This window comes from Protopterus annectens, chromosome 16.part0 (genome assembly GCF_019279795.1).
Source record: "Protopterus annectens isolate FY-2018-M chromosome 16.part0, PAN1.0, whole genome shotgun sequence".
Lineage (NCBI taxonomy): Eukaryota > Metazoa > Chordata > Ceratodontiformes > Protopteridae > Protopterus > Protopterus annectens.
In genome coordinates this window covers 610,403,598-610,429,185 of record NC_056750.1, presented here as the reverse complement: position 1 = coordinate 610,429,185, position 25,588 = coordinate 610,403,598, and the positions used below count along the sequence as shown (strand labels likewise).

General features: G+C 41.9%; 1 protein-coding gene across 1 annotated transcript in view; it reads left to right on the top strand.

The window, feature by feature from the left end:
• Window positions 1-25,588, top strand: part of SEC16A (SEC16 homolog A, endoplasmic reticulum export factor) — a gene marked incomplete in the record, with an annotated part of 1,997,470 nt that overhangs the window by 1,398,321 nt on the left and 573,561 nt on the right. Inside the window, 2 exon segments of the mRNA XM_044058481.1 lie at window positions 21,218-21,376; window positions 21,574-21,654. Of these exon segments, the coding sequence (XP_043914416.1) occupies window positions 21,218-21,376; window positions 21,574-21,654 (240 nt within the window).

Here is a 25,588-nt window from a genome sequence, read left to right as displayed (position 1 = left end):
CAGATCCGAAGTCTTCATTAAAAGCTAAGTACCCTGTTGGGGAAACTTTTTTCTTGCTCCAGACCGATGTTAGAAAAAGTTAATAATTGTATTTCTTGTGGGAAGCAAATACTTCATAAGGATTTCCATTCTTACTGTATTCCTTGCCTAGGTCCTGATCACGACATTGCTAATTGTCGGTTTTGTGCTAGATTTAACCAACCCACTATTAAGCGTCGGTACGGTTGTGCATTTCACTATTTTGGTAGAAGATTTAATAACAAGATGTCGTCGGATAGCCATCCGACTACCGCAATTCAAACGAAACGCAAAGAAAAAGAAAAGGACAGGCATCCGAGGTCCAAAACTGACGACGAGGCTACTTCTAAGCCAGTCGCCGGTTCTCAGTGAAGTGCTTTTGCAGCCCCTGACGCCCGCTACTTTAGAGCCGCAGGCCGCTTCCGACTCCCATGTGGAGCCGACTAGGCCGCTGGAAACCCAAGGTATTGGAACCTCGGAAACTATTCCCTCAGATGGGTCCGGAGCCGCTGAGCAGGCATCGGCTTCTAAGGGTGTTTTCACGCCTACACAGTTATATGTTAAAACAACTTCAGCTTCAAAGACAAAGACTAAAGCTTCTCTAAAGACAAAGAAACAAGTACAACAGCCCCTTGGACAAGCCTCCATGCCTAAAAAAACAGATGCTCAAAATGGCCGAAGACCTAATTACTTTGATCAGGGGTTCCCATCCCCCTCCTGATAAGAGGCCTAGGCAAGAGACAGAATATGACTCCTCAGATCAGGTTTCCATTTCTTCTGATCAGGAATACTCTCTTCCTCCAGATGAGGATTCTGATGCTGAAGAATCTATCCCTTCAGCCTCTCCTCCTGAGGATTATTCTTTTGGGGAAATTCTGCATACCATGAGGGAGCATTTTCACTGGGAGAGCCAAGATTATTCAGAATCTAAGAAAAGGCTCAGAGACTTCCTTTTACTACCTCAGCACAGGACCCTTGCTATTCCACCTGTTCTAGACATTGTAGATGATGTTTTTTCAGAGTCCAGTTTGACTCCTGACTCTTTACTTCCAGCTCCTGTTAAGCCAGACATATACTACAGGGTTCCTGAATCACACAAATTTCTTTTTAAGAACTCGGCTGCTGACCCAGAAACTATCTCTCAAGGTCCCAAAGGGGTCAAGGCTTCCACTGCAAAAAACCCTACCCCCTCTGACAGGGATTCCAGGCCACTGGACAGATGGGGAAAAAAGATTTACACTTCTGCTACCTTGGCTATAAGGGCTTTAAATTGTCAGTTTCATATGCTTAAATATCAGCAATATGTCATGTCACTGCTTAAACAGAAAATGTTGATAAATTCTGAATGTGCAGAAAACAAGGAAATGCAGGATTTATTGCATGCAGCTGAACAAGTGGGAAAGCATACTTTGCAATGTGGTTTTGATTCTCTGGAGGCCTCCTGCAGGGCCTCTGTTACGGGTTCTGTCATTCGGAGGCATGCTTGGTTAAAGGAACAGAATCTGCCTGATCATGTTAAAGCAAAATTATTAGATGCTCCATTACAGCATGATACCTTGTTTGGTGTTAAAATAGAAGAGGTGTTGAAGAAGATGGAGGACAAAGCTAAATCTATGCAAACAGTCAAGAATTTCTTACAGGTACAGCATCCAAGATTTAGCAGGCACTGGCCTACAAAAATTTGGTCCTTTCCAGTGTCAGACAATCTACAGAGGCAGATATAAACGATCCCAGCCCCAAGGCTCATACAGGTCTAAACAATGGGGTGTTTCTACCTCCAAAAGCAGAGAAGACAAATCACAGCCATATGGGAAACAGTCCCAATGACTTCCCCCTGCCTGCGCCAAGCACTTACCTTCTGGCAGCACCTTTAGGGGGAAAACTAGCACTTTTGTCTCATAATTGGCACGTAATAACCCAGGACAAATGGGTCTTGGATGTAGTGTCTCAAGGCTACAGTTTCACTTTCACACCCTGCCAAAGGCAAAAGGTTTGCCAGACCTGCCAAAAAATCAATGGGCGGAGGCACAAAAGCAAGTGTCATCCCTCATGGACATGAGGGCCATTCAGCAAGTACCACAATAAGAGCAGGGACAAGAATTTTACTCAAGACTGTTCTTGGTGCCCAGAAAGGACAAAGCCTGGAGACCAATACTGGACCTATCTATTCTAAACACATACCTGGATATTCCAAGATTCAAAATGTTGACTCTGCAGCAGCTTCTGCCCATGCTGGGCAAGAAGGCTTGGCTTGTTACTTTAGACCTAAAAGAGGCATACCTGCATGTCCCAATCAGACACTCATGCAGAAGGTACCTCAGATTCATAGCTGGCTCAGTGCACTACCAATTCTCTGCACTGCCCTTTGGCTTATCTACTGCACCAAGGGTCTTCACAAAATGCCTGGCTCCAGTAATTGCATTTTGCAGACAAAGAGGAATACAAATATATCCTTACTTGGACGACTGCCTTATTCAAGCAGAGAACAAGGACATTTTACTAAAGCATCTGGTGTTTGTAAAAAGATTACTAACATGCCTAGGGTACACAGTAAACGAAAAGAAATCAAAACTAGTACCCTCTCAAGAGATAATATTCCTGGGTGCAAGCTTAAATACAACTGCCCAGATGGCTTAGCTCACGCTAGACAAACAAAGGCAACTGACTACTTATTTCAAAATGTTGGCAACAAAGACCCAGTTATCTGCAAGAAAAATTCTGCAGGCTTTGGGCTTCATGGCATCCTGCATTCTGCTAATTCCTTATGCGAGACTGCATATGAGGAAACTTCAATGGTACCTAAAAAGTGTTTGGACTCAACATTGCCACAGCCTTTAAACAATAATTACCCTCATTCCCTGCCTGCAACAGGAGTTTCAATGGTGGGCAAAGGCCTGTCACCACAACAAGGGGCAGCCATTCGCTTTACCCACAGCCAGGCAGATATTAACAACAGATGCATCAGATTATGCCTGAGGGGCACACATGGCAGGAAGAGGCATTCAGGGCACATGGTCCGCAAGCCAAATGCATCTACATATCAACCAAAATGAGATGCTAGCTGTTCAGAATACCCTGACAGCCTTCAAGGATCTACTTCATCTGGGACAACTACTGATAAAGACGGACAATACTACAGTCATGTGGTACATAAACAAGCAGGGAGGCACTCATTCCTACCCCCTATGCAGACTAGCCATGAATTTGTGGGACACAGCCTTGACTTGCCAAGTACATCTGCAGGCACAATTCCTGCTAGGAAAGATAAATACTCTGGCAGCCGAACTAAGCAGAAACCTCATGGATCCCCACAAGTGGAAATTGGATCCGAAAGTCTTCAGCATGTTAACAAGGAATTATGGATGCCCAGACATAGATCTATTTGCCTCCCCTCACAACTGCCAACTGAAGAGATTCTGCACAAGGACTTATCACAAGCAAGCATGGAAAGCAGACACTCTCTTTCAGCTGGAAAAACTTAACAGTCTATGCCTTTCCTCCACTGCCTCTCCTCCCCAAGGTACTCCTAAAAGTCAGACAAGTGAAGCCAAAAATTATACTGATTGCCCCAGACTGACCCCACCAGCACTGGTACCCAATCCTTAGGAACTTGTCTCAATACCCAGCCTGGACATTACCTCATCTTCCTCACTTACTCTCCCAACGCAACAATCAGATCCTGCACAGCCAACTCAAGACCTTAAATCTGGCAGCATGGCAGATAATGTAGTCATTCAAAACACACCTCTCTCTAAAGCGGTGATGGATGTTATTTTGGAGGCCAGGAGGCCTAGTACCAGAAAATTTTATGCTGAAAAATGGAAGAGATTCTGTGCTTGGAACCAGACACAAGGTATTGACACGACTGTACCAAATATTCCTCAGATTTTGCAATATTTAACTAAGATGCTGGACAAAGGCCTATCCTTTTCATCAATTAAGATTCATGCCTCTACCATTTCAGCTCATTACAATACAGAGACATCTATTTTTTCTCATCCTTTATTAAGGCAGTACCTCAGAGGAGCCAAAAACTTAAGGCCTCCAAGGAGATCACCAATTCCTGCATGGGACCTCAATTATGTCTTGGAAAAGCTCACCCTTCCTCCTTTTGAGCCAGCCTCTTCAGCTGATATAAAATTTTTATCATGGAAAACAGCTCTGCTCCTAGCAATAACATCTGCAAAATGAGTTTCAGAGCTACAGGCACTCATGGCTGTGGAACCTTTTATCATTTTCCATCCAGATAGGGTTTGTCTGAGGACAAACCCGACATTTATGCCTAAGGTAGTGTCCAGTGTGGCCCTTAACCAAACTGTTCATTTGCTTACTTTTTTCCCAAATCCATAGAATAAGGGTGAGAGACTTCTGCATTCTTTGGACATACACAGACAGCTGCGCTTCTACTTGGACTGAACCAAAGCTTTCAGAAAGACTGAGCAATTACTAGTGGCATATGCTGCAGGATCTCAAGGAAAGGCTATTTCAAGGCAGACTATTTCAAAGTGGATAGGCCACTGCATTCGTTTCTGCTGTTCACAACATGGCAAATCAGTGCCTAAGGGCATTAGGCCGCATTCAACCAGAGCAGCAGCCACTTCAGCAGCCTTCCTCAGAGGAGTACCAGCCAAAGACATTTTAGAGGCTGCAACCTGGAGTTCAGCGCACACTTTTACAAAGCACTATCACTTACCACTCTACTCTAAATCCAGGGCAGGCTTTGTCACTGCAGTTCTGCAGGGCCTCATAGCCGCTCCTAATCCTATTTAGCTCCAGCCTCCCAACTTTAGCTTTTGGATTCAACCCAATTGTAATGGCTGCAGCAGTGAAACATGATGAACATAGTACAGTTGTGTACTTACCATAAATGTAGATGTTCGAGTATATTCACTGTTGCAGTCCGGGTTACCCTCCCACCATCCCCCTTATCTTTGCTGGAACTTATCTGTACTTCTCTATTCTATACAACCTATGTGGTGTATTTGCTTGTAGATGAAGGAAAAGTTTTATCTTGGTGCATGCATGCTTTATTGACATTTTTAGCCTTCCCTTTTGGGGGCACCTGACATCTGGGGCAAGAAAAACTGAAGAAAATGGTGTCTGCTGCATCTTTTATATACCCCTGGTGCACTGACGTCAGGGAGGAGGCGACAGCAACCGACGCCGGACCTAGACTTTGGAATTCAGGTCGACTGCGGGTAGCCTGCCAGCAGGATAACCCAGTTGTATTGACTGCAACAGTGAATACACTCTAACATCTACATTTATGGTAAGTACACAACTGTACTTTTTCAAACTTAAAAAAAAAATGTTCTCTAACACTAGTTCCATGAGGACACAAATGATGTTGACTGTATCATTATTACTACTAGTGTGCTGACTCAAATAGTCCCTTAATTATTCCTGCTCTATGCAAGTTTACAACGAAGTGACATCTAGAGATGCAAACATGAATGGAAAAACATCCCAGTTGACCTGGGTCAGTAACTCTAATAAATGCCAAAAATCTAGTAGGTAAAATTTTGATTTCTGTACCACAAGGTTCAAGATTTCATCTAGCCAAATGGAGATTTGTTCTGTCTTAGAAAAGCTGGCTGACACTGTTGGCCAAAAAGGAGGGTGTACTTTATCTTTATGCACTTTGGGTATACCAAATAGTGTCACCAGTTGAGGATAGTCAACTTGTAAGAAACTGTATACAGAATAATCAATACTCCCTTGGCTGAACAAGTCAAGTAAAGTTGTATTAAGCTTTAACTCCTTACATCCGAGTAACGCTTCCAGGTGCATCTGCAGTTAGCTCCTACTGAAGTCTCCATGCGTCAAATATTGCTTATTCATATTTGCATTAATAATACCAAAACCATTCCCTGTACAAGGTATTAAAAGATTTACACAATGGCAAACTCAACTGCATTAATATTTGACTTCCTGTCTAGTGCAGGTAGAGAAATATTAACTGTTGTTTTTATGATGTTAGGGTTGGGAGGGTGGCCTAATGGTTAAGGTGTTTGCCTTACAAACACAAGGTGCAGGGTTTGAGTCTCACAAGAGATAATTGGCTAGGCTTAAAGTGGCTCCCAAGGGCAGTTAGCTTAGTACTAACCTATGAACCTATATTTCTCCAGAATATTTCAAGGGAGGGGGTTAGCATAATGGTTAAGGTGTTCACCTTATAGACACAAGGTGCAGGGTTCAAGTCTCACATGGGATAATTGGCTAGGCTTAAAAAATGGCCCACAGGGGCAGTTAGCCTAGTACTAATATATGAATATGGATATAATTTTTACATTTTTGTAAATATTTGCACAACCAAGTAACAGGCAGAACTCCGTAGCCTTACATTAAAAGCTCTCGGCTAGATGAATAAAACGTTGTTGACAGCATGTATATAACTTAAGTGGTTGCTGAGGTATTGTAAGATGTTTTACAAAATATTACAAACATAGTTACTGTGTTTACTGAGACTTATAAACTTCAGTTTACGACCTAGAATCTAAAGAGTACTACCACTATAAAAATAGTTTGTGCTGAAGAGTTTGCCATTTGTACTTCTTACATGATCCCTGTGGTTCCAGAGATATGAACACGTTTGAAATGTGAAGACATGATTTGTTTCTGTCAAAAGGCTTAGGCTATGCCCATTGGAAGTTACAGTGCAAACTTCCTGAACTCCATTGGAGTGAATGAGTTAAGAAACTTAGTCTGATGAAATATGTAGTAGGATGTCTCTGTCATAGAAAAAGGTTATTTCATGACCTGACTAATTCCTCTTGTTTTCAGGGCATCCCTCATCCACCAAACGATCGACTGCCCCTCTTTCAACCCATCTTGGACAGCTTTCTCTCTTAAGGAACTATTCAGATAGTTCAAGGCTCAGAAAAGGGAAGGGTCTTTTACTTCAGACTTTTTCTAGTCCCATGAAAGGATGGCCTGTGGAGACCCTTACTGGACCTCTTGCACCTCAACTTCTTTCCACTAGTACCCACCTTCCGCATGCTTACCCTTCAAACACTTTTCCCACTGATAATGCCTTCGGCATTTCTGACCACTTTGGACATCAAAGATGCTTATCTATATCTTCCCATCAGGCCCAGATAAAGGAACTACTTACCCTTCTCTGTGGGTTCCTCACATTTTCAGTTCTCTGTTTTACCCTTTGGATTATCTACTGCTCCAAGGGTATTCACCAAATGCTTGGCCCCACTGGTAACCTATTGCAGGGTTCTAGGGATACAAATTTTCCCATACCTGTATGACTTCCCAATCTAGGAAGATTGCTACAGTGTCCTCCAGACCCATCTCCAGACAGTCATTTTTGTTCTTTAGTCTCTGGGCCTCACATTCAACTTCTGCAAATGCAGCTTAAACCCCTCCCAGGACCAGGTCTTCCCGAGGTGCAGAATCAGAATGTAAGAATTGATTGTACTGTACTGGAATTAACTGGAAACAACCGAAATGAGACTGAAATTAAAGTCTTTATCTGTTAGTTACCTAAATGCATGCTGAACAGGTACCAGTCTCTCCTTTGTGGGCTAACTCTTGTGTACATTTCAGAATGAATTCTGCAAACACTGTAGTTCATTTAATAATGCTTTATTAGATGTTCACAATATCCAAATACTTCATTAACTGTGCTGGTAAATATATCCAAAGTTTCTGCACATTCAGTGGATATAAAATGTGTACACACCCCTGTTAAAATGCCAGGTTTTTGTAATATAAAAAAAATCAGACCACACTAAATAATTTCAAAACTTTTCCCACCTTTAATGTGACCTATAACCTGTACAATTCAGTTGAAAAACAAACAAATCTGTTAGGGGAAAAAGTATAAAAAAATAAAAAAAACATACAATAACCTGGTTGCTTATGTGTGCACACCGTTAAACTAATACATTGCTGTGTGTGCACACCCTTCAACTAATACTTTGTTAAAGCACCTTTTGATTTAATTACAGCATTCAGTCTTCTTGGGTACACACCTGCCATCGATTAGAAACTCTTGATTAACCTCAAATAAACTTCAGCTGTCTTAGTAGGATTTCCCTGACATTTACTCAGTTACCTGGTACAGCAAAAGCCATGGCTCGCAGACAGCTTACAAAGCATCAAAGGGATCTCATTGTTGAAAGGTGTCAGTCAGGTGAAGGGTACAAAAAAAATTCCACAGCATTGGATATACCGTGGAACACAGTGAAGACAGTCATCAGAAAGTGGAGAAGGTATGGGACAACAGTGACTTTGCAAAGAACTGGACGTCCCTCCAAAATTGATGAAAAGACAAGATGAAAACTGGTCAGGAAGGCTGCCAAGAGACCTACAGCAACACTGAAGGAGCTGCAGGAATTTCTCCCAAGTACTGGTTGTGTAATACATGTGACAACAATCTACCTTATTCTCCATATGTCTGGGCTGTGGGGTAGGGTTGCAAGACAGAAACCTTTTCTTACACAGAAAAACATCCAGGCCCGGGTAAAATTTGCAAAACAATACATCAAGTCTCTCAAAATGTGCTATGGTCTGATGAGACCAAGGCTGAACTGTTTGGCAGCAATTCCAAAAGGAACATTGGTGCAAAAACAACACTTTGCATCACCAAAAGAACACCATCCCCACTGTGAAGCATAGTGGTGGCAGTATCATGCTTTGGGGTTGCTTTTCTTAAGCTGGAACTGGGGCTTTAGTCAAGGTGGAGGGAATTACGAACAGTTCCAAATACCAGTCACTTCTTGCCCAAAACCTTCAGGCGTCTGCTAGAAAGCTGAAGATGAAGACTAATTTCACCTTTCAACACGACAATGACCCCAAGCCTACAATCAAATCAACAAAGGAATGGCTTCAGCAGAAGAAAATGAAAATTTTGGTATGGCCCAGCCAGATCCCAGACCTAAATCCAATAGAAAATCTGTGGGGTGACCAGAAGAGGGCTGTGCACAAGAGATGCCCTTGCAGTCTGACAGATTTGGAGCGTTTTTGCAAGGAAGAGTGGGCAAATATTGCCAATTCAAGATGTGCCATGCTGATAGACTCCTACCCAAGAAGACTGAATGCTGTAATTAAATCAAAAGGTGCTTCAACAAAGTATTAGTTTAAGGGTGTGCACACTTGTGCAACCAGCTTATTGTACGTTTTTTATTTTTTTATATTCTTTCCCTAACAGATTTGTTTGTTTTTCAATTGAATTGTACAGGTTATAGGTCACATTAAAGGTGGGAAAAGTTTTGAAATGATTTATTGTGTCTCATTTTTTATATCACAAAAAACTGGCATTTTACTAGGGGTGTGTATACTTTTTATATCCACTGTATCTTCTGATTGTCCTGAATGATATAAATGGAAACTGTCTTTATTTGACCTGTCTTCTGTACTCAGGCTCGAGTTCCTGTATTGTAGCTTAATCTTTTCTGTACAACAGGCCAAGCTAACTGACTTCCCTGACTGTATCTGAAGTATATTTAATAATCCCAAAACCCTGTTATGCTTACCTTCTTAGCCTTGGTAACCTTGGTTTTCAGGCCTGGTCTTAATCTAACATTCCATTAAGGAACATTCTGCAGCTGGCAAGATTGTATCTTTCCCTTGAGAAAAGAACATTCTGTATTTTCTGCACATTTTATGCTTATCTTTCCTTTCTAATAAACTCTGAAACTGAATGCATGTCTGACTCCATATTTCAGGCGTTATTCTACCTAAATGTATTATAGCGAATTTACTGAGAATCTGCATAATGCCAAATAACTACTTTAAAATGAAGGTCCCTAATCTAACAGTCGCCCCTGAGGTCCCTGATGAAAGTCTACAAGGGCCTACTTTTAGATTCATAGATGTGTACTAGGCTAATGGCCCTGGAGCCTTTACAAGCCTAGCACATAGGATTACCCTGGCATCGTGCCACCCAACCTTAGTTTCTAGTGCCTCTGTCAAGTAGAATCCCTGGAGTGATTCCCTGCGTGAATTTTCTATTTCCCATCCACTCATCAAGATTTTTCTTAAAGAGGGCCAGTAAGGTACTCTGCTTGATGTGTACGGGAAGTCTGTTCCATAGCATGGGCAATCTCTGGGTTAAGAACCTGTCCCTCCAGCATGTTCTGTTGATTGTGGTAATGAGGTTGAGATCTCTGGACCGTGTGGTGTGGAGCAATTGGGATTTCTTTAGATGTAACATTTCTATCAGAGCTGGGTCAGACATGGCTTTGTAGGTCAAGCAGAGATTGCCTCTAAGTAGGCGATATGAGACATAGAATTGTTGGAGTTTTTTGAGTCTGTCCATATAGGACAAGTGTTTAAGGCCTAGGATCCTCTTTGTGAGGTACTTTTGCGGCCTCTCCAGTTGTTGCAGGTGTCTAGTGAGGTACATGCCAAATGGGGTATTGTACTCGATGATTGGCCTAATGAGGGAAGAGTAGAGGGAGACTATGACCTCTTTCTTCCTGTATGCAAAACCCTTTGTAATGAGATGTGCCACATAGAAGGAATTTCTGACCACAGTAGCAACGTGGTGGTCAAAAGAGAGGTTGCTGTCAACCTGTGTTCCCAGATCTCTTATAACGCCTCCTGTGTTTAGTGGACTACCATCAGTGTGGTAATTCAAGGGAACCGGGTTTTTCCCAAAGGGGATGAAGACACATTTTTTGGCATTGAGCTTAAGGCCATGGTTTTGACACCAGTCATTGGTCTTATTGAGGCCTTTCTGCAGGATGTCAACATCACTTGGGGAGTTAATAATAGCTCCCAACTTGCAATCATCTGCGAACTTTGTCAGCCAGAGTCCCTTCGTGTTGGCCTGGACTTCAGAGAAGTAGATACCAAACAGGAGAGCACCCAGGACCGAACCCTGTGGGTCTCCACTCGTGGACTGTTCGGCAGTCTGACTTGGAGTCAGCTACTTTCACACTGTGGGTGCTATCTGTGAGCCAGTTTGCAACCCACCTAGTGATGTAGGGGTTGATGCCTAGCTTTGTAAGTTTTTCTGTGATTCCTGAGTGGGGAATGGTATCAAAGGCCTTGGCCAGATCAAGGTAGGCTGTATGAACCACCTTACCTTCATCCACAGCTCTGGTGACTGACTCAAAGAAGTCGACCAAGTTGAGCAGGCATGATCTAACCTTCACAAAACCAAACTGTGTAGGATCCAGAGTTTGGAGATTCCCTATATCCTTGTTTATTAGGTTCATGATGATGCGTTCCATAGCTTTGCATATCAGACTCGTCAGGCTAATGGGGCGATAGTTCCCAGCATCTGTAGTCACTAATCTTTTGTGGAGAGGGATGTCTGTAGCAGTGCACTATTCGGTAGGGACAAAGCCTGAGGTGAGGCTGTGATTGAACACGGCACACAGGTGAGGTACCAGTTCACTCTGTAGTTCGTTGAACACAGCCAGGGATACTGTCAGGTCCCATAGAAGCTGTATTCTTGGCCTTGGACATTGCTGTTTTAACCTGTGCAGCAGTAATACTGGGTGCCTGGCAATTTACTGGTATTGTGATTGGTCCTTTGAGGGGGGGGGGGGTAAAGTTAGCACTGAATTTGTCCGCCAGTATATTTGTAATATCTGTTGGCTCGGTATAGGAGGTACCATTGTGCAGTAGCTCAGAGCAAATCAGGGTATTGCCATGGAGATTCTTTACATAACTATAGAAGGCCTTGTGGTTGTCTTTACTGTCTGCTGCAATTCTGTTTTCATAGCTAGCTTTAGAGGATTTGATGAGGGATCTCAACCTTTTGTTGAGGCTGATAAGGGAGTTTTTCCAGTCTTGGGACTTCACCTTATTCTGCATCAGTTTCTTCCTTCCATTGTAGAGTTTGTTTATGGCAGGGGACCACCAGATTGGCTTCCTTTTTTTTGAGGAGAGAGTCTTAGTTCTGTTGGGTATGGCGAGATCCATGCATTTGTGTATGTGTTCGTACAGTGCATTGGTGTATGATTTGGCGGTCATGCAACTATTCTCCATTTGCATGGGTGCCGTGAAGTTAGCCACCTCTGTTTTTAGGAGCCCAAAGTTAGCTTTGGAGAAGTTTTTCATGGTGGTTACCTTTGTTGGGGAGGTGGGAGGGATGAGGATTTCCAAGGTGATCAGCTTGTGATCAAATCTAGCCAGGGAGGAGTTGACTATTGGTGTAGAGCAACGGTTGCTCATGTTAGTAATGACCAGGTCAAGGATGTTGCTACCTCTAGTGGGGGTAACAACGAGCTGGTCCAGGGCATTGGAATTAATGAATTCCAGAAAGCGTTGGCCAAGTGCATTGGTACATGAATAGTTTTCCCAGTTAATGGAGGCATAGTTGAAGTCCCTCAGTATGAGCGTGTTATGTTGGACCCTAATATTTTCCATGGTGCTTAGGAATGTGGAATGTGAATCTTGGGACATGGTTGGGGACCTATAGCAGGCTACGACCTGAATCTCTGTCTTACCCAATGTTAGTTGCACCTGGAGTATCTCAGATGTGTTATGTTGGGCTGCCAGTCTGGTGGTGTGCGCATCCTTTATGAATATGGAAACACCACCGCTTGTGGAGCTTTGGTCCAAGTTCTGGGGCTGAAAGGTGTGGAATGAGTTGTAGCCTGGTAGTACAGGAGTGCTTTCTGCTGCCTTGAACCAGGTCTCTGTTACAGCACAAATGTCAATGTTCTCCATTTTAAGGAGCACTTCGAGCGAGTGCATTTTGAGATTTAGACTTCTAGCATTGAGCAGCATGACCCTCAAATTGCATTTTTTGTAGCTGTTATGGTGGTAATTTGGTCTGTGGAACACCGCCTAAAAAAGGCACTATAGGGTTGGCAAGAGCCAGTATCCAGAAGCCCAGGGGTGACAGATGCAGGCCATCTCTGGCAAAGCATTGAGTTCTGTCAATCATGCCATCCCAGGCAGACAGATAATGGATCCCCTTAGAATGACTCCAGAAACGTAGCCAGTTGTTGAAATCAATCATTTTCTGTTTGTACTGTGGTATCATTCTGGGTAATGGTAGGATGCGACTCGGGGCTAGGGTCATATCCACCTGGGCTACATAGTCCGAGAGCTCCTCTCTGTCTCTTTTCATGTAGTCCAGGGAGGTACATCTCAGGTCATTCACACCCACATGTACAATGACAGAGTCATATTTATACTTGTTGAGGGACTTGAGCGCGTGCGTTATGTGGCGGATCCTGGTGCCTGATAGGCAGCTGACTGTTACTTTCTCTTTATTTAACCTAGTGAGTGGTACATCAGTGTGCCTCACTATCAAGTCACCTATGACTAGTGTGTTGGGCATACTGTTTTGCCACAGGGGCTTTGGTTGAGTGGCACACTGTTTAGGAGAGTTATGTGTCTTGTGATTAGTGTTGTGTTGCAGTGGTTGAGTGCATTTCTGCCTTGGTGGTCTCTGCTGTTTGGTTAGATTTTTATGGAGAGCCTCCGCAAAGGTGGGTGTGTGGTTTGTGTTTTTATGTGAAGGCAATGCTAGTGTGTGTTCTGGAGGGCTATGCGTTCCATGTGGTGGTGTGCAAATGTTGACCTTCTCTTGACCAGCTATTCCGGTCTTGGCTGGAGAGTGCGTGGCTTCCATTTTGGATATACAAGTGCATCTCTCACAAATCTGAGTGTTGGGGGGTAAGAGGAGAGGGTTTTCAGTGTACATGAGGCAGTTGCTACATTGCCTCAGCATGCCCAAGTTCACCAGATTAATAGAAGAAAGCACAGGGAACTGATCTTTAGACATGCCTGGAGGGTTGAGCATTAATAAGTACTGGAGGTGTTTCCTTATAGAACTGTTAGTGCTGGTAGCACTTTTGTGTACTACAGTAATTGCTACAAGAAGTCTGGTAAAGTGCTAAACTAACAAGCTAGTAAAAGTGCAGTAGAGGAGAGAGCTAGCAGATCTAACGGAAAAATTGAAGAGCAGACTTTGGCACAGCTTGGAAGCTTACAAACAGTCCTGGTTACAGCAGATCTGTGTCTGGACTCGATTAGTTACAGGAAAGGTGGGTAACAAGCGCAGATGTGGGCTTTTAAACCAGAAAGTTGAAAGAGACGGAAAAACTGCCCAAATGGTCAATAAACTACCATTTCTGGGCCAAAAACCATTCCTCTTGTGGTAGATAGGCTACCTAGTACTTACCACTCCCACTGGTAAGCTAGAAGGCCTCCCTCCAACACAGAAAGGCTTGGAGGGGAGCTCAGAAGCTTACAAACAGTCCTGATTACAGCAGATCTGTACCTGGACTAGACTAGTTACAGGAAAGGTGGGGAACCAGCTTAAACCTGGGCTTTTAAACCAGAAAGTTGAAAGAGATGGAAAAACTGCCCAAATGTTGGATTGAAGTCTCTTAAAAGAGAATCGCTTCTCTCTTTTAGGTCCCTAATCTAACACAGAGCAGACGTTTTGATGGCATTCTCCCACCCCACAAGGTGGAAAGTCTGAAGAAATACTTGTCTGTCATACACACCCCTGCAATGACAGCAAAATAATGCTTCAGACTCTTAGGGTACATGGCTTCCACATTCCCCATCTTGCCACTGGAAAGACTCTACATGAGAAAGCTTCAGTGGTATCTGAGGTCCACATGGACCCAACACTCCCACCTGCTGGACTACACCATTCCCTTCCTACCATGTTTAAGGCAGGAGATCCTTTGGTGGCTGCATCAAGTCTGTTGGAATACAATGCTTCCCTTGCAACCCCAATCCCCAGTACAGGAATTGTACACAGATGCTTCAGATTTGGGGTGGGAAGCTGCTGTGGGTAGCTTGAAGATGTAAAGGACATGGACAGGCCCCTCCAAATGGGAGCACATCAACATCAGAGAGATGAGAGCTCTCATTTTTGCTCTGAGGGCCTTCCAACATGTCCCGAAGCAAGAACCCCTAAAATTGTTCATGGACAACACTACTTTGAACAAAAGGGGGGGGGGGGTCAGATCTTATTTTTCTATGCGATTTGCACTTCAGGCCTGGGAATTCATGGTCCTGCATGGAGCAACTCTGCCGGCCGTCTATGTACCCTCAGCTCAGAACATGCAGGCAGACACCCTAAGCAGTTCCATGTCACAATCCCACAAATGGGTGCTACACAGGGATGTGTTTCTGGACATAGTCCACAAGTGGTGTACACCAAAAATAGACCTGTTTGCCTCCAATCTGAACAGGCGACTTCGACAGTTCTGTACCAGGGCTTCCAGCCCCCTAGCGAGGGCAATGGACACCTTTTTTATCTCTTGAGAAGGGATGTTTCTGTACATTCCCCACCCTCTTCCCCACTCCTACAGAAAGTCCCGATGAAAGTTCAGCTGGACAAACCAAAATCTTACTGGTGATCCCATTTTGGCCAAGACAGCACTAGTTCCCCCTCTTTCTGCATTTAGACAGGGGCAATCATCACAAGTTACCTTACAGAGTGGACCTACTCACACAGGACAAGGGATCCCTGATCCATCTCCACCTGGAATCTCTGAACCTGACTCTGTGGGTGATTTTTGATCCCTTTCAGACACCTTTATTCAGAGGACTTGCTAAATGGCCTGCAGGAGGCCAGGAAACCCAATACTTGAAGATCCTATCTGTCCAAATGGAAAAGGTTCTCCATTTGGTGTCTAAAAAGACAGCTAGACCCATTTCAATTAGGGGTCCCCCCTGGTGTTGTCTTACCTGTGTGAATTGTTGCAGGCAAGGTTGGCATATTCCTCCATAAAGGCCCACCTTGCTGCTATTTCTGCATGTCTTCCTTTAGAACCACCACTTGCTTCTAGACTTCAAGTGAAGTTATTCCTAGTAGGAGGTCTACACCTCAGACCACCCAGTTGGCCAGTTCCACTGCCCTGGGACCTGAACTATGTGTTGTAGAAGCTCACTGTTGCCCCATTTGAGCCAGCAGCTGCAGCCTGCCTTGGAAAACTGTGCTTTTGGTGGCCTTCTGCCAAGAGAGTCTCAGAGCTCCAGACCCTCATGGTCACCCCATCCTTTTTGATCTTCCATAAGGATAGGGTTACCTTAAGGACTAACCCGTGCTTTATGCCTAAGGTGGTCAATGAGTTATTTCTGAACTAATGTATCCACCTCCCCAGTTTCTTTCCACAGCTCCAGAGTGACGGTGAGAAAGTTCTGCATTCCCTTGATGTTCACAGACAACTCAGATTCTACATTGACAAGACTAAATCTATTATGAGATCAAAGCAACTGTTTGTCTCCTTTCACTCCAGGGCTCTGCGAAAAGCTGTGACAAAACAGACTGTTTCTACATGGATCTCTAAAGCCATCTCCTTTTTCTATGCCCACCATGGAAAACAGATAGACTCCAGTATTAAAGCCCATTCTACTGGGGCCATGACCTCCTCTGGAGCTTTTCTCAAGGAGTTGGACACAGCCTCTATTCTAGAAGCAGCTTACATGGGCATCTGTCCATACCTTCACAAAACACTACAAATTGGATCACATCTTCAGAGCCAGTGCAGGGTTTTGTAGCTGTCCTGCATGGATTTTAGGAAAATAGTTCCAAACCACCCTCTTCTTCCCTTTGAGCTATGGCACTCACCCAAAGGTTAAGAATTTTCCAACATGAGAATAGAAGGACATAGAATAGTTGTGTAAAATCTTACCATAACCGTTGAAGTCCTTCTCTTCCATGTTGCAGTATTCTATCCCACCTTCCTATCCCCTATTCAAAAGAAAATTTGGGCTTTGCTGGATGATTAAAGACTTGTGTAGCTATCCTGCCACTTGGATCCGACTGGGGCACTCATTTCCGAGGAAGGTACATGCAAACATAACTTTTATGGCCCACATTCCCTACGGCCAACGTCAGATGTCCCACTTACCTTGCAGAGACTAAAGCTTTTGTATACTGGATGGTCGTTCGGGTCACTAGGTGGAGGCTAACCCAAAGCTTAAGAATACTGCAACATGGAAGAGTAGGACATCTATGGTTATGGTAAGATGTTATGCAACTACTCTGGATTATTTCCTTCTTCAGGCCCTAACAGAAACACAGCTTTTCAGTTAGAGTCCAGCAGGGCTTAATTTTTGATGATAGACTTTATCAAAGTGTTTGGAATATACCGCGCCTCTTACCTAGTGGTTCACCTAGCAAGGTACAGATACAGAAGATGTAGTGGTTCCTCAAGGCTTCCTTGAATCAGCATGCACAGTCTGTTGACAGGGTCCTACAAGCGCTTCCATGTATCCAAGACCACTTCAGTTTGTGGTCAGAGCAGGTATGCAAGAACAAAGGCTTGATCTTTACACCACCGTAGGTGAATCAGACACTGATGACCAATACTTTAGACTTTGCTTGGAGGAGTCATCCAAGTATCTTAAGGGTCCGTAGCAAGTGGATTCCTTAGACAGGTCTTCATGTCTTCCTTAAGGAAATACTGGCATCTACCTTAGCTATTCATACTATCAGCATACTGCAGAAACTGGAGAGCTCTTGCTTACCATGGGTTATACTAAAGTGGTGTGGTAGATAAACAAATTGCATGGAACTTATTCAAACCCCTTTGCAGAGTACTGATGCACACCTGGGATCAGGCTGTGTACTCATGCTTGGAGCTTTGAGTGGTATATGTCCCTTTGGCATTTCTCACCATAGTGTTCAGCCTATGAATAGGAGAAGCCATGAGTAGAATTTGAACAGAGAGATATTGAGGTCCCTGACATACAGATGCAGGGATTTCAGATGTGGATCTGTTCATTTCCCTGTAAACTATCAGCTTCCAGACTACTGCATTAGACTTCCATGCAGCAGAGTCTGGAAGATTCTTCTTCTCAAAGTGCCAGCTTCTGCATGTGTACCCCTTACCAATCTAACTGCAAGGGGGCTACAGAACGTATACATAGAGGAGCCCAGGATGATTCTGGTCAGACCGTAGTAGCCAAGGCAGCACTGACTCTCTATGGTAATACTCTGCAAAAGAGGTTGGACGTACTCACTGAGATGCTTAATAGCCTGAGCTGTCTGAATCTGCATGGACACAGCCTGTCAGCTTGGATGACCTGACTGTCTTACTTGGATAGTACTGAGTCCTTCTGACAGATAAAGCAGTATTTTTGACTTTCCAAGTGGGTAGCTAACTGCATTATTTTTGTTCTGAGGAGCTAGAGTGGGCCTTACAAGGGCAGATTAGGCTACATTGCAGGAGCACACCTGCTACTTCAGGCACTTTCTTCAGGAATACCTTGATGTAGAGCATTTGCAAGATGGCCATCTTGTCCTCTGCACATTTTTAAAACATTGCAAACTTGATTTACAGTCCAGATGTAAAACAGTTTTTGGGAATTCCTCCAAGGCTTGTCCTAGAGAGTTCAACAGGATGATCATTGCTGTTCTTGAAGTAGCCGTGGAAGTCTTCTCATATGTCAGGAATTTTACTGCAGTAGTGATCCATATTAAAGATGTAGTGAATGGGCAGGGTACTGCAGTTGAGACTTTCCAAATTCAGCCTTTCCACGATGGAAGATTTCCCCCTGTATAAGGCATACCTACTTTTTTTTCATAAAAAAAATAATAGAGAAGGCATGCAAAGACTGCCTCTTTTTCCCTGTTTTTCATTTAATTATAGTCATTATTACCAATTTTGTCCTATTTTCCAGTTTCTTTCGTAATTTTTTGGCTGTTCACTGTTCTGTTTAACATTTTACCTGTGGCTTGGGTCATGGCTGGAGCAGATCATTAGACCAATTCACTTGCCCATTTGTGATATAAATACAGCTTTTATATATTTGTAGTGAGTGTTAAGTGAGGGACCACATATGAGTAGTTAAGTACACTCAGGATTGTAAGGTGGGGTATATTTTTTCTGTTAGTGGACTCTTGTCAGATTTCAGGCTTACCTAACAGAACTGAAAGAATAGTGCTGAAGTAGTTGTCAGTACCGATTTTTAAGAATAAGGGTGATATGCAGAGCTGTAGTAACTACAGAGGGATTCAATTGATCAGTCACAGCATGAAGTCATGGGAAAGAGTACTGGAAGCTAGGTTAAGAAGGGACGTGATGATTAGTGATCAGCAGTATGGTTTCATGCCGAGAAAGAGCACTACAGATGCAATATTTGTTCTGAGAGTGTTGATGGAGAAGTACAGAGAGGGTCAGAAGGAGTTGCATTGTGTTTTTGTAGACTTAGAGAAAGCATATGACAGGGTGCCTAGAGAAGAGTTGTGGTATTGTATGAGGAAGTCAGGAGTGTCAGAGAAGTATGTAAGAGTGGTACAGGATATGTACGAGGGTAGTGTGACAGCGGTGAGGTCTGCGGTGGGAGTGACAGATGTGTTTAGGGTGGAGGTGGGATTACATCAGGGATCAGCTCTGAGCCCTTTCTTAGTTGCAGTGGTGATGGACAGGTTGACAGACTATATCAGACAGTAGTCCCCGTGGACTATGATGTTTGCAGATGACATTGTGATCTGTAGTGAGAGTTGGGAACAGGTGAGAGGAGACCCTGGAGAATGGAAATATGCTCTAGAGAGAAGACGAATGAAGGTCAGCAGGACTAAGACAGAATATATGTGCGTGAATGAGAGGGAGGATAGAGGAATGGTGAGCATGCAAGGAGTAGAGGTGGCGAAGGTGGATGAGTTTAAATACTTGGGATCAATAGTTCAGAGTAATGGTGAGTGTGGAAGAGAGGTGAAGAAGAGAGTACAGGCAGGATGGAGTGGGTGGAGAAGAGTGTTAGGAGTGATTTGTGACCGACGAGTACCAGTAAGAGTGAAAGGGAAGGTCTACATGAGGGTAGTGAGACCAGCTATGTTATATGGGTTGGAGACAGTGGCAATGACAAAATCGCAGGAGTTAGAGCTGGATGTGGCAGAGTTAAAGATGTTAAGATTTGCACTGGGTGTGACAAGGGTGGACAGGATCAGGAATAAGTATATTAAAGGGTCAGCCCAGGTTGGAAGGTTTGGAGACAAAGCCAGAGAGGCAAGATTACGTTGGTTTGGACATGTGCTGAGGTAGGATGCTGAGTATATTGGGAAAAAATGGTAAGGGTGAAGCTACCAGGTAACAGGAAAAGAAGAATGTCTAAGATAAGGTATATGGATGTGGTGAGAGAGGACATACAGGTGGTTGGTGTGACAGAGCAAGATGCTGAGGACAGGAAGAAATGGAAACGGATGATCCGCTGTGACGACCCCTAATGGGAAAAGCCGAAAGAAGATGATGATGTCAAGAAAATATTAGATTGTTCTTCCACAGTCAAAAGGCATGAAAAAAGACAGATATTACCTTGGTCAAGAAAATTCAATTACCAGAAGGTCTTCATACATTGTGATTTCTTTTTACAGATCTTTTTGGGCTAAGAATACATGATAAGCACAGACATTAGCTTTAGTAGGTGTGCACGTTATTTGCTAGAGGGCAGATTTAGACTCTAAAAGAGAAAAAGCCCCTCATGGCTGCTTGGGTGTCAGCTCTATTGGGCTTCTTTTCAGCAGCTTGTAACCTTTTATTACCTGACCCAGCACTCTCAAAATTTAAGAGCAATTCCAGTTATAAATAGTGATGTCAAAAATGTGCTTCCTAATCTCCAGTGGAGAAATGATCAACTCTTGACCGAAACTGCCCTGTCATTTTTTTTTTTCTATCCGTATTTTGATGCCAGTGTCTGGGATTGTGTGGCTCAGTATCTTCACTGGACGACAAGAATAAGTGTTGTTCGGTATGCATTTCTGTCCTCGACCTTTTCCACTCTGTATGATATGTTGAAGTTGCTCTTCTCTGGTAATTTTTGCTGTTCAATGGGACACTTTACAATTTTTTTTTTCTTCTGCTGTAACTGTTGTGTGTTGATTATTTCATGGATGTAAGACTTATTCTGCTTGTTCACCAGCTTCCATCACTTATCGTGCTGCTTTCTTATTTTTTCATTTAATTTTTTATGAATAGTATGCAGTGTTTCACAGTTTTTTGTCAGCTACTTTTCTTATTCATATGTTACATACACCGGGCTGTTTGGTAAACCGATTCTGAAGTTTGAGACCTTTGTTGCAATTTTACTTTTTTTAAATTCCTTAATTAAATATATTTGAATTATTACCACTGGTCAGAAATTTTTGAGCTGTTTGGTACTAAATTCAGAATTCAGCTTTGCTTAATGGGTTTCTTTAGTTGGCTTGAGTATATTGCACAAGTGAGATATGTTTGAGTAGCAATAGATGCACAGTATTTGTTAATGGTTTGCTTTTGTTTTGATTAATAATATGTATTCTTTTTTTTTGCAGAGCCATGGGCGACGGTCACGGACAACATCTGAATCGTCAACACACTCTGCTGGAAGGGAAAGGCGCAATTCTGCTGCCAAACAGTCTTCTCCTCCACCTATTCAAGAGGTTCCACCAAACAAAGCAGCAAAGCCTGAAAAGGGGCCTGCATCTAATAAGGTAAAAAAAAAACAGTAGCAAAATGAATTTCTGTTGTCTGCAATCAGAAATGCATTTCCTTTGAGTAAAATTGCAAAATTAATCTAGTTTTTTTTAAGCATTGATAACAGTTAGTATAAACAACTCCTAACTAGTACAGAAATGAGTCATGTAATAAACTTTAGGTAAGTGTTTGCCCTTTATTTGTAATTTATTAGGGTACTGGCTTTGGTATTTTTCGATGGCTGACTCGAAGAGCAACAACAGAAGCTCATCTGCCAGATGATCGAAACAAATCGGTAAGAATGTATTCCATTGGTACTTAGTTGGCAAGGTCTAGTTTTTGTGTGTGTGTGTGTGTGTGGGGGGTTCAAAGCCTTACCAAGTATAAAGATTTAAACTGACTTTTTCTCAGCAGTGTGTTTCATGGTACATCACACCGAGGGGACCACTTGCGCTACTCCTCCTCTTCAGGTTTTTCTCACCACTTTATGTCAGTGTTGCTTTACCATGGCTCAAATTTTCAGACATCATGACTTTAGGATACTTTCTGTCATTACCAGATTTATGGATTTTGATCTTTTTAAAACATTCTCTACCTAATTTGTAAAATCTTTTCTCCACCTGTTTAAACTAGAGGTGTAGTTTATTGATGACAGTATTTTAGACTGCTTCTTCCAGTAGTCTCTTGCAAGTGTACTTTGACCAGCCAAAAATGTCTTTTAATCATTGCATTTCATAATTTTGTGAGGACATCAATTAAACAGAACTTTATGAAAAATTGTTTGTGAAAAGCCACCTGGAACTTAACTGGTGAAGGATAAACATTGGTACCCAGGTTTTTCACTATTCTTTTAAATACAAAAAGAAATTACAGTTTTATGGCCTTTTTAGGAGAAAGTTGAAAGCGCACAAGCCCTGACATAATGTCTGCCAGGGTAAATACTGCTAGGCTTTGCTGACACACAGAAATTTTTGTTTGACAAAAAAGTGTTTGTCAATGTTAAAGGCATCAGCTCTGACAGTTTTTGCATATTTGCTTCCATAAAAGGAGCTTTTTTTAAAACCGCTTTATTCAGCCATCTCTTTGTTGTAACATGCACAGACAAACATTAATAGCAATTAAAAAAACACATTAATAACTTCTATTATTGTAGGACATGCATTATGCTTAGTATCCATCATAGCGCTGTTGTTTTACTCTTGTGCAGTAGAACATATTCATACTTTTCTTCTCCTACTAATCTGCTTATTTTAGTATTCAGTTGGAGCATTATTTTGTTTATATTTTTCTCAAATGAACCATTTATTCTTGTAAAAAATGCTTCATCCGTATACTTTGTTCTCAACCGTAGAGCTTATGTTTCCTTTGCAGTATTAATTATTTTGCTTATTGCTGGTTTAATCCTTACGTTCCACTTTTTTGTAATTGCTTTTTTTGGCTGCTAAAAAAACTGTGAACTCAATGCTGAAACAACAAACTAAAAAATGACATACCTGTGGTGATAAGGTATTGACACATCAGCCAGCAGTAAAATCCAGAAACTTTATTGAAATGTTGAGCACTTTCATTCCTAAAATATATGGATCTTCGTCAGAACTAAAATACTCCAGTAACAGTTACAGTAAGTACATTTAAAAGAAATCACATGTAGAAAAGCGACCAATACAAATGACTCTTCAGTTGAGAGGAGTTGGAAACAGTTCGGTAATGTTTCAGTTTTAAAATTGAATTAATGGAGTAATCATCGTTTAGACCAGGATGGTTCATCACATTCACCCTAACCTGCCATTTAAGTTTATAGGCTTCTAAATGTTCCTTTACTGTTCATCCCTGAGAGTCCTGTTTGACTTGCTTAATTACTAAAAACCTAAAATAATGTTCATTAAAATGATCTATATGTCTAAATAGGGCATTAGTATTTTTCTTTTTCGTAACATCTAATAAATGTTCATAAACCCACTCATTGAACTTCCTGGAAGTCTTTCCCACATAAAAAGCAGCACACCACTGACAATGGGCTAAATGAAGCACCCATTTTAGAGTAACATAAAAAATGTCCATGTATTGCATACTCCACTCCATTTATGTAAAAATTGTTTCCTACTGATATGTTTCAACACTGTGAACAACATCCACATTTAAATGTCCCATACATTTGAGTCACTGAACTACTATTTATTGGGCTGTAGGATTCCAAATAGTTTTTAAGTCTTATCTTTCCTAAACACTATCTGTGGCCATTCTCCCAGTTTATTCATTAAGTCACTGTCACTCAAAAATACCTTCCAGTTTGTATTAGTACACTGGCCTGTAGCACTACTGCCCACTGTAAAGGTGTTGATAAATTTCTGCCTATTGTTTTTGACTGTGTTAATATGAACGCTTTCATTATCACTATTGATGTTTACTGAGGTACCATCCAATATGCATACATACACCTCTCTGCCTCTCTCAGTTAAAACCTCATTAAGAAAATCACAAGGATAACCTCTCTCTAGAAATATGTCTGTTAAAACCTCACATTTATGGATAAACACTTCTTGTATGGTTATCATACCTGCCAACCTTACTAGTTGCTCTTTGACTACCGTTTTCTTATCGTGTCTAAGATGACAGCTTGTATAGTGAAGGTATGAATTCGTAAAGGTTGCTTTCCTTAAATATATTTGAACAGAATATGTGCTGGGTTGAATCTTACTTATTTACACATCTAAAAATGCTGTCCTGCTTACATTAAAAGTATGCAAAAATTAAAAAAAAAATCAGTAGTCACATTGATATAGTTCAAAAATTCATGGAATCTAATCTCACTTTCGACCCATATCCAGGAATCTGGTATAGAAAAAACAATACTTTTTAAACTCACTTGTGAAGATAAAACAATCTTCCCATTCAGCCATGACAACATTTGCAAACATGGGGGTACAAACTGCCCCCCATTCCCACACCAGTTGTTTGCTTAAAATACACTCCACCAAAATGCAAGTAATTGTTAGCTAGAACAACTTCCACTAATTAAAACTACCATTGCATTTATCTTGTCAGCTGAAAGGCCTGACCGTTTGTTCAACTTTTTTTCAAACCAATTTAATCCCACATCATGTGGAATTACTAAGAATAAGTTATTTCCATCAGTAGTAATTGAAATGGCCTCACAATTTAAAGGAGTTTCATTCAAACATTGTAAAACATGCCATGAGTTTTTATATATTTGTATAATATGATTTATACTATCCTTAAGAATAATCCATCAATTTTGCAATATAAATGTTTTTGAATGGGTAGCATAAATGATTGGTTTGTAGAGGGGGGTTACCAAAAATACTAGCTATTGAAGGCCTGTCATTTGTCATGAATTTGTATTCTTGTTTAGATATTTGTCCTTGAAACAACATGTCATCTAAAAGTGAATCAATTTTCAAAAATCTACATTGATTTAATTTTTGGAATATCTCTTGATAAAAGTCTTCCATTAAAATGGCATTCATTACACTAGCATAATCCTATTAGAAATCACCAAACTTTCCCCCCTTATCCGGCTTCTTAACCCAAATGCTTATGTCATCTGCAGTATAGGAAAACAATGCCCTCTCATTCTTAGACATGTTGAAATGTTTTATGTCACAAGGTGAATTTAAAGCAACAACAGCAATTCACCTCTTAAAATCTTTCATAAACTGAAATTAAATGATTTGTTGGGGGATTGAAAGTACTTGGTCCTACTGTTTGGACCCGCATTAGCATTGCCAGAAAACCATAATGACAAGTTCAATTTACATATAAACAGTTTTAAATCTGTGTAAATGCCCACAGTGTTACTTCACCTAGCAGGAACAAATCACAGATACTTTGCCAGTACATTAGAATGTTTAACACCAACGCATTTAGAGGAAAAAGTTATAAATTTCAAATTTGCCACCATCATTTGTGATGATCTGAACTGTTTTATCTGAAAAACAGCTGTTGTCAGTAACCATTATTTCCTCTGCCAGTTCGTTTTCGGTTGTGCCCCTTGTTCCATATAGTTGCATTATCCCTGTGGTTTCCTCCAGAGAGTTTTTCCATTGCTGCTGGTTCTGAATACGTTTGCACCTCCTCAGAGTCATGGACTAAAACTAAATGCCAAGAAATACGTAATAGTATCGTTTGGCAAGTCATCCATCCCTGGTAACTATCATATTGACAGCCCTTAGAGTTGACCCAGTAGTCGAGGACTTGGGGATACACAC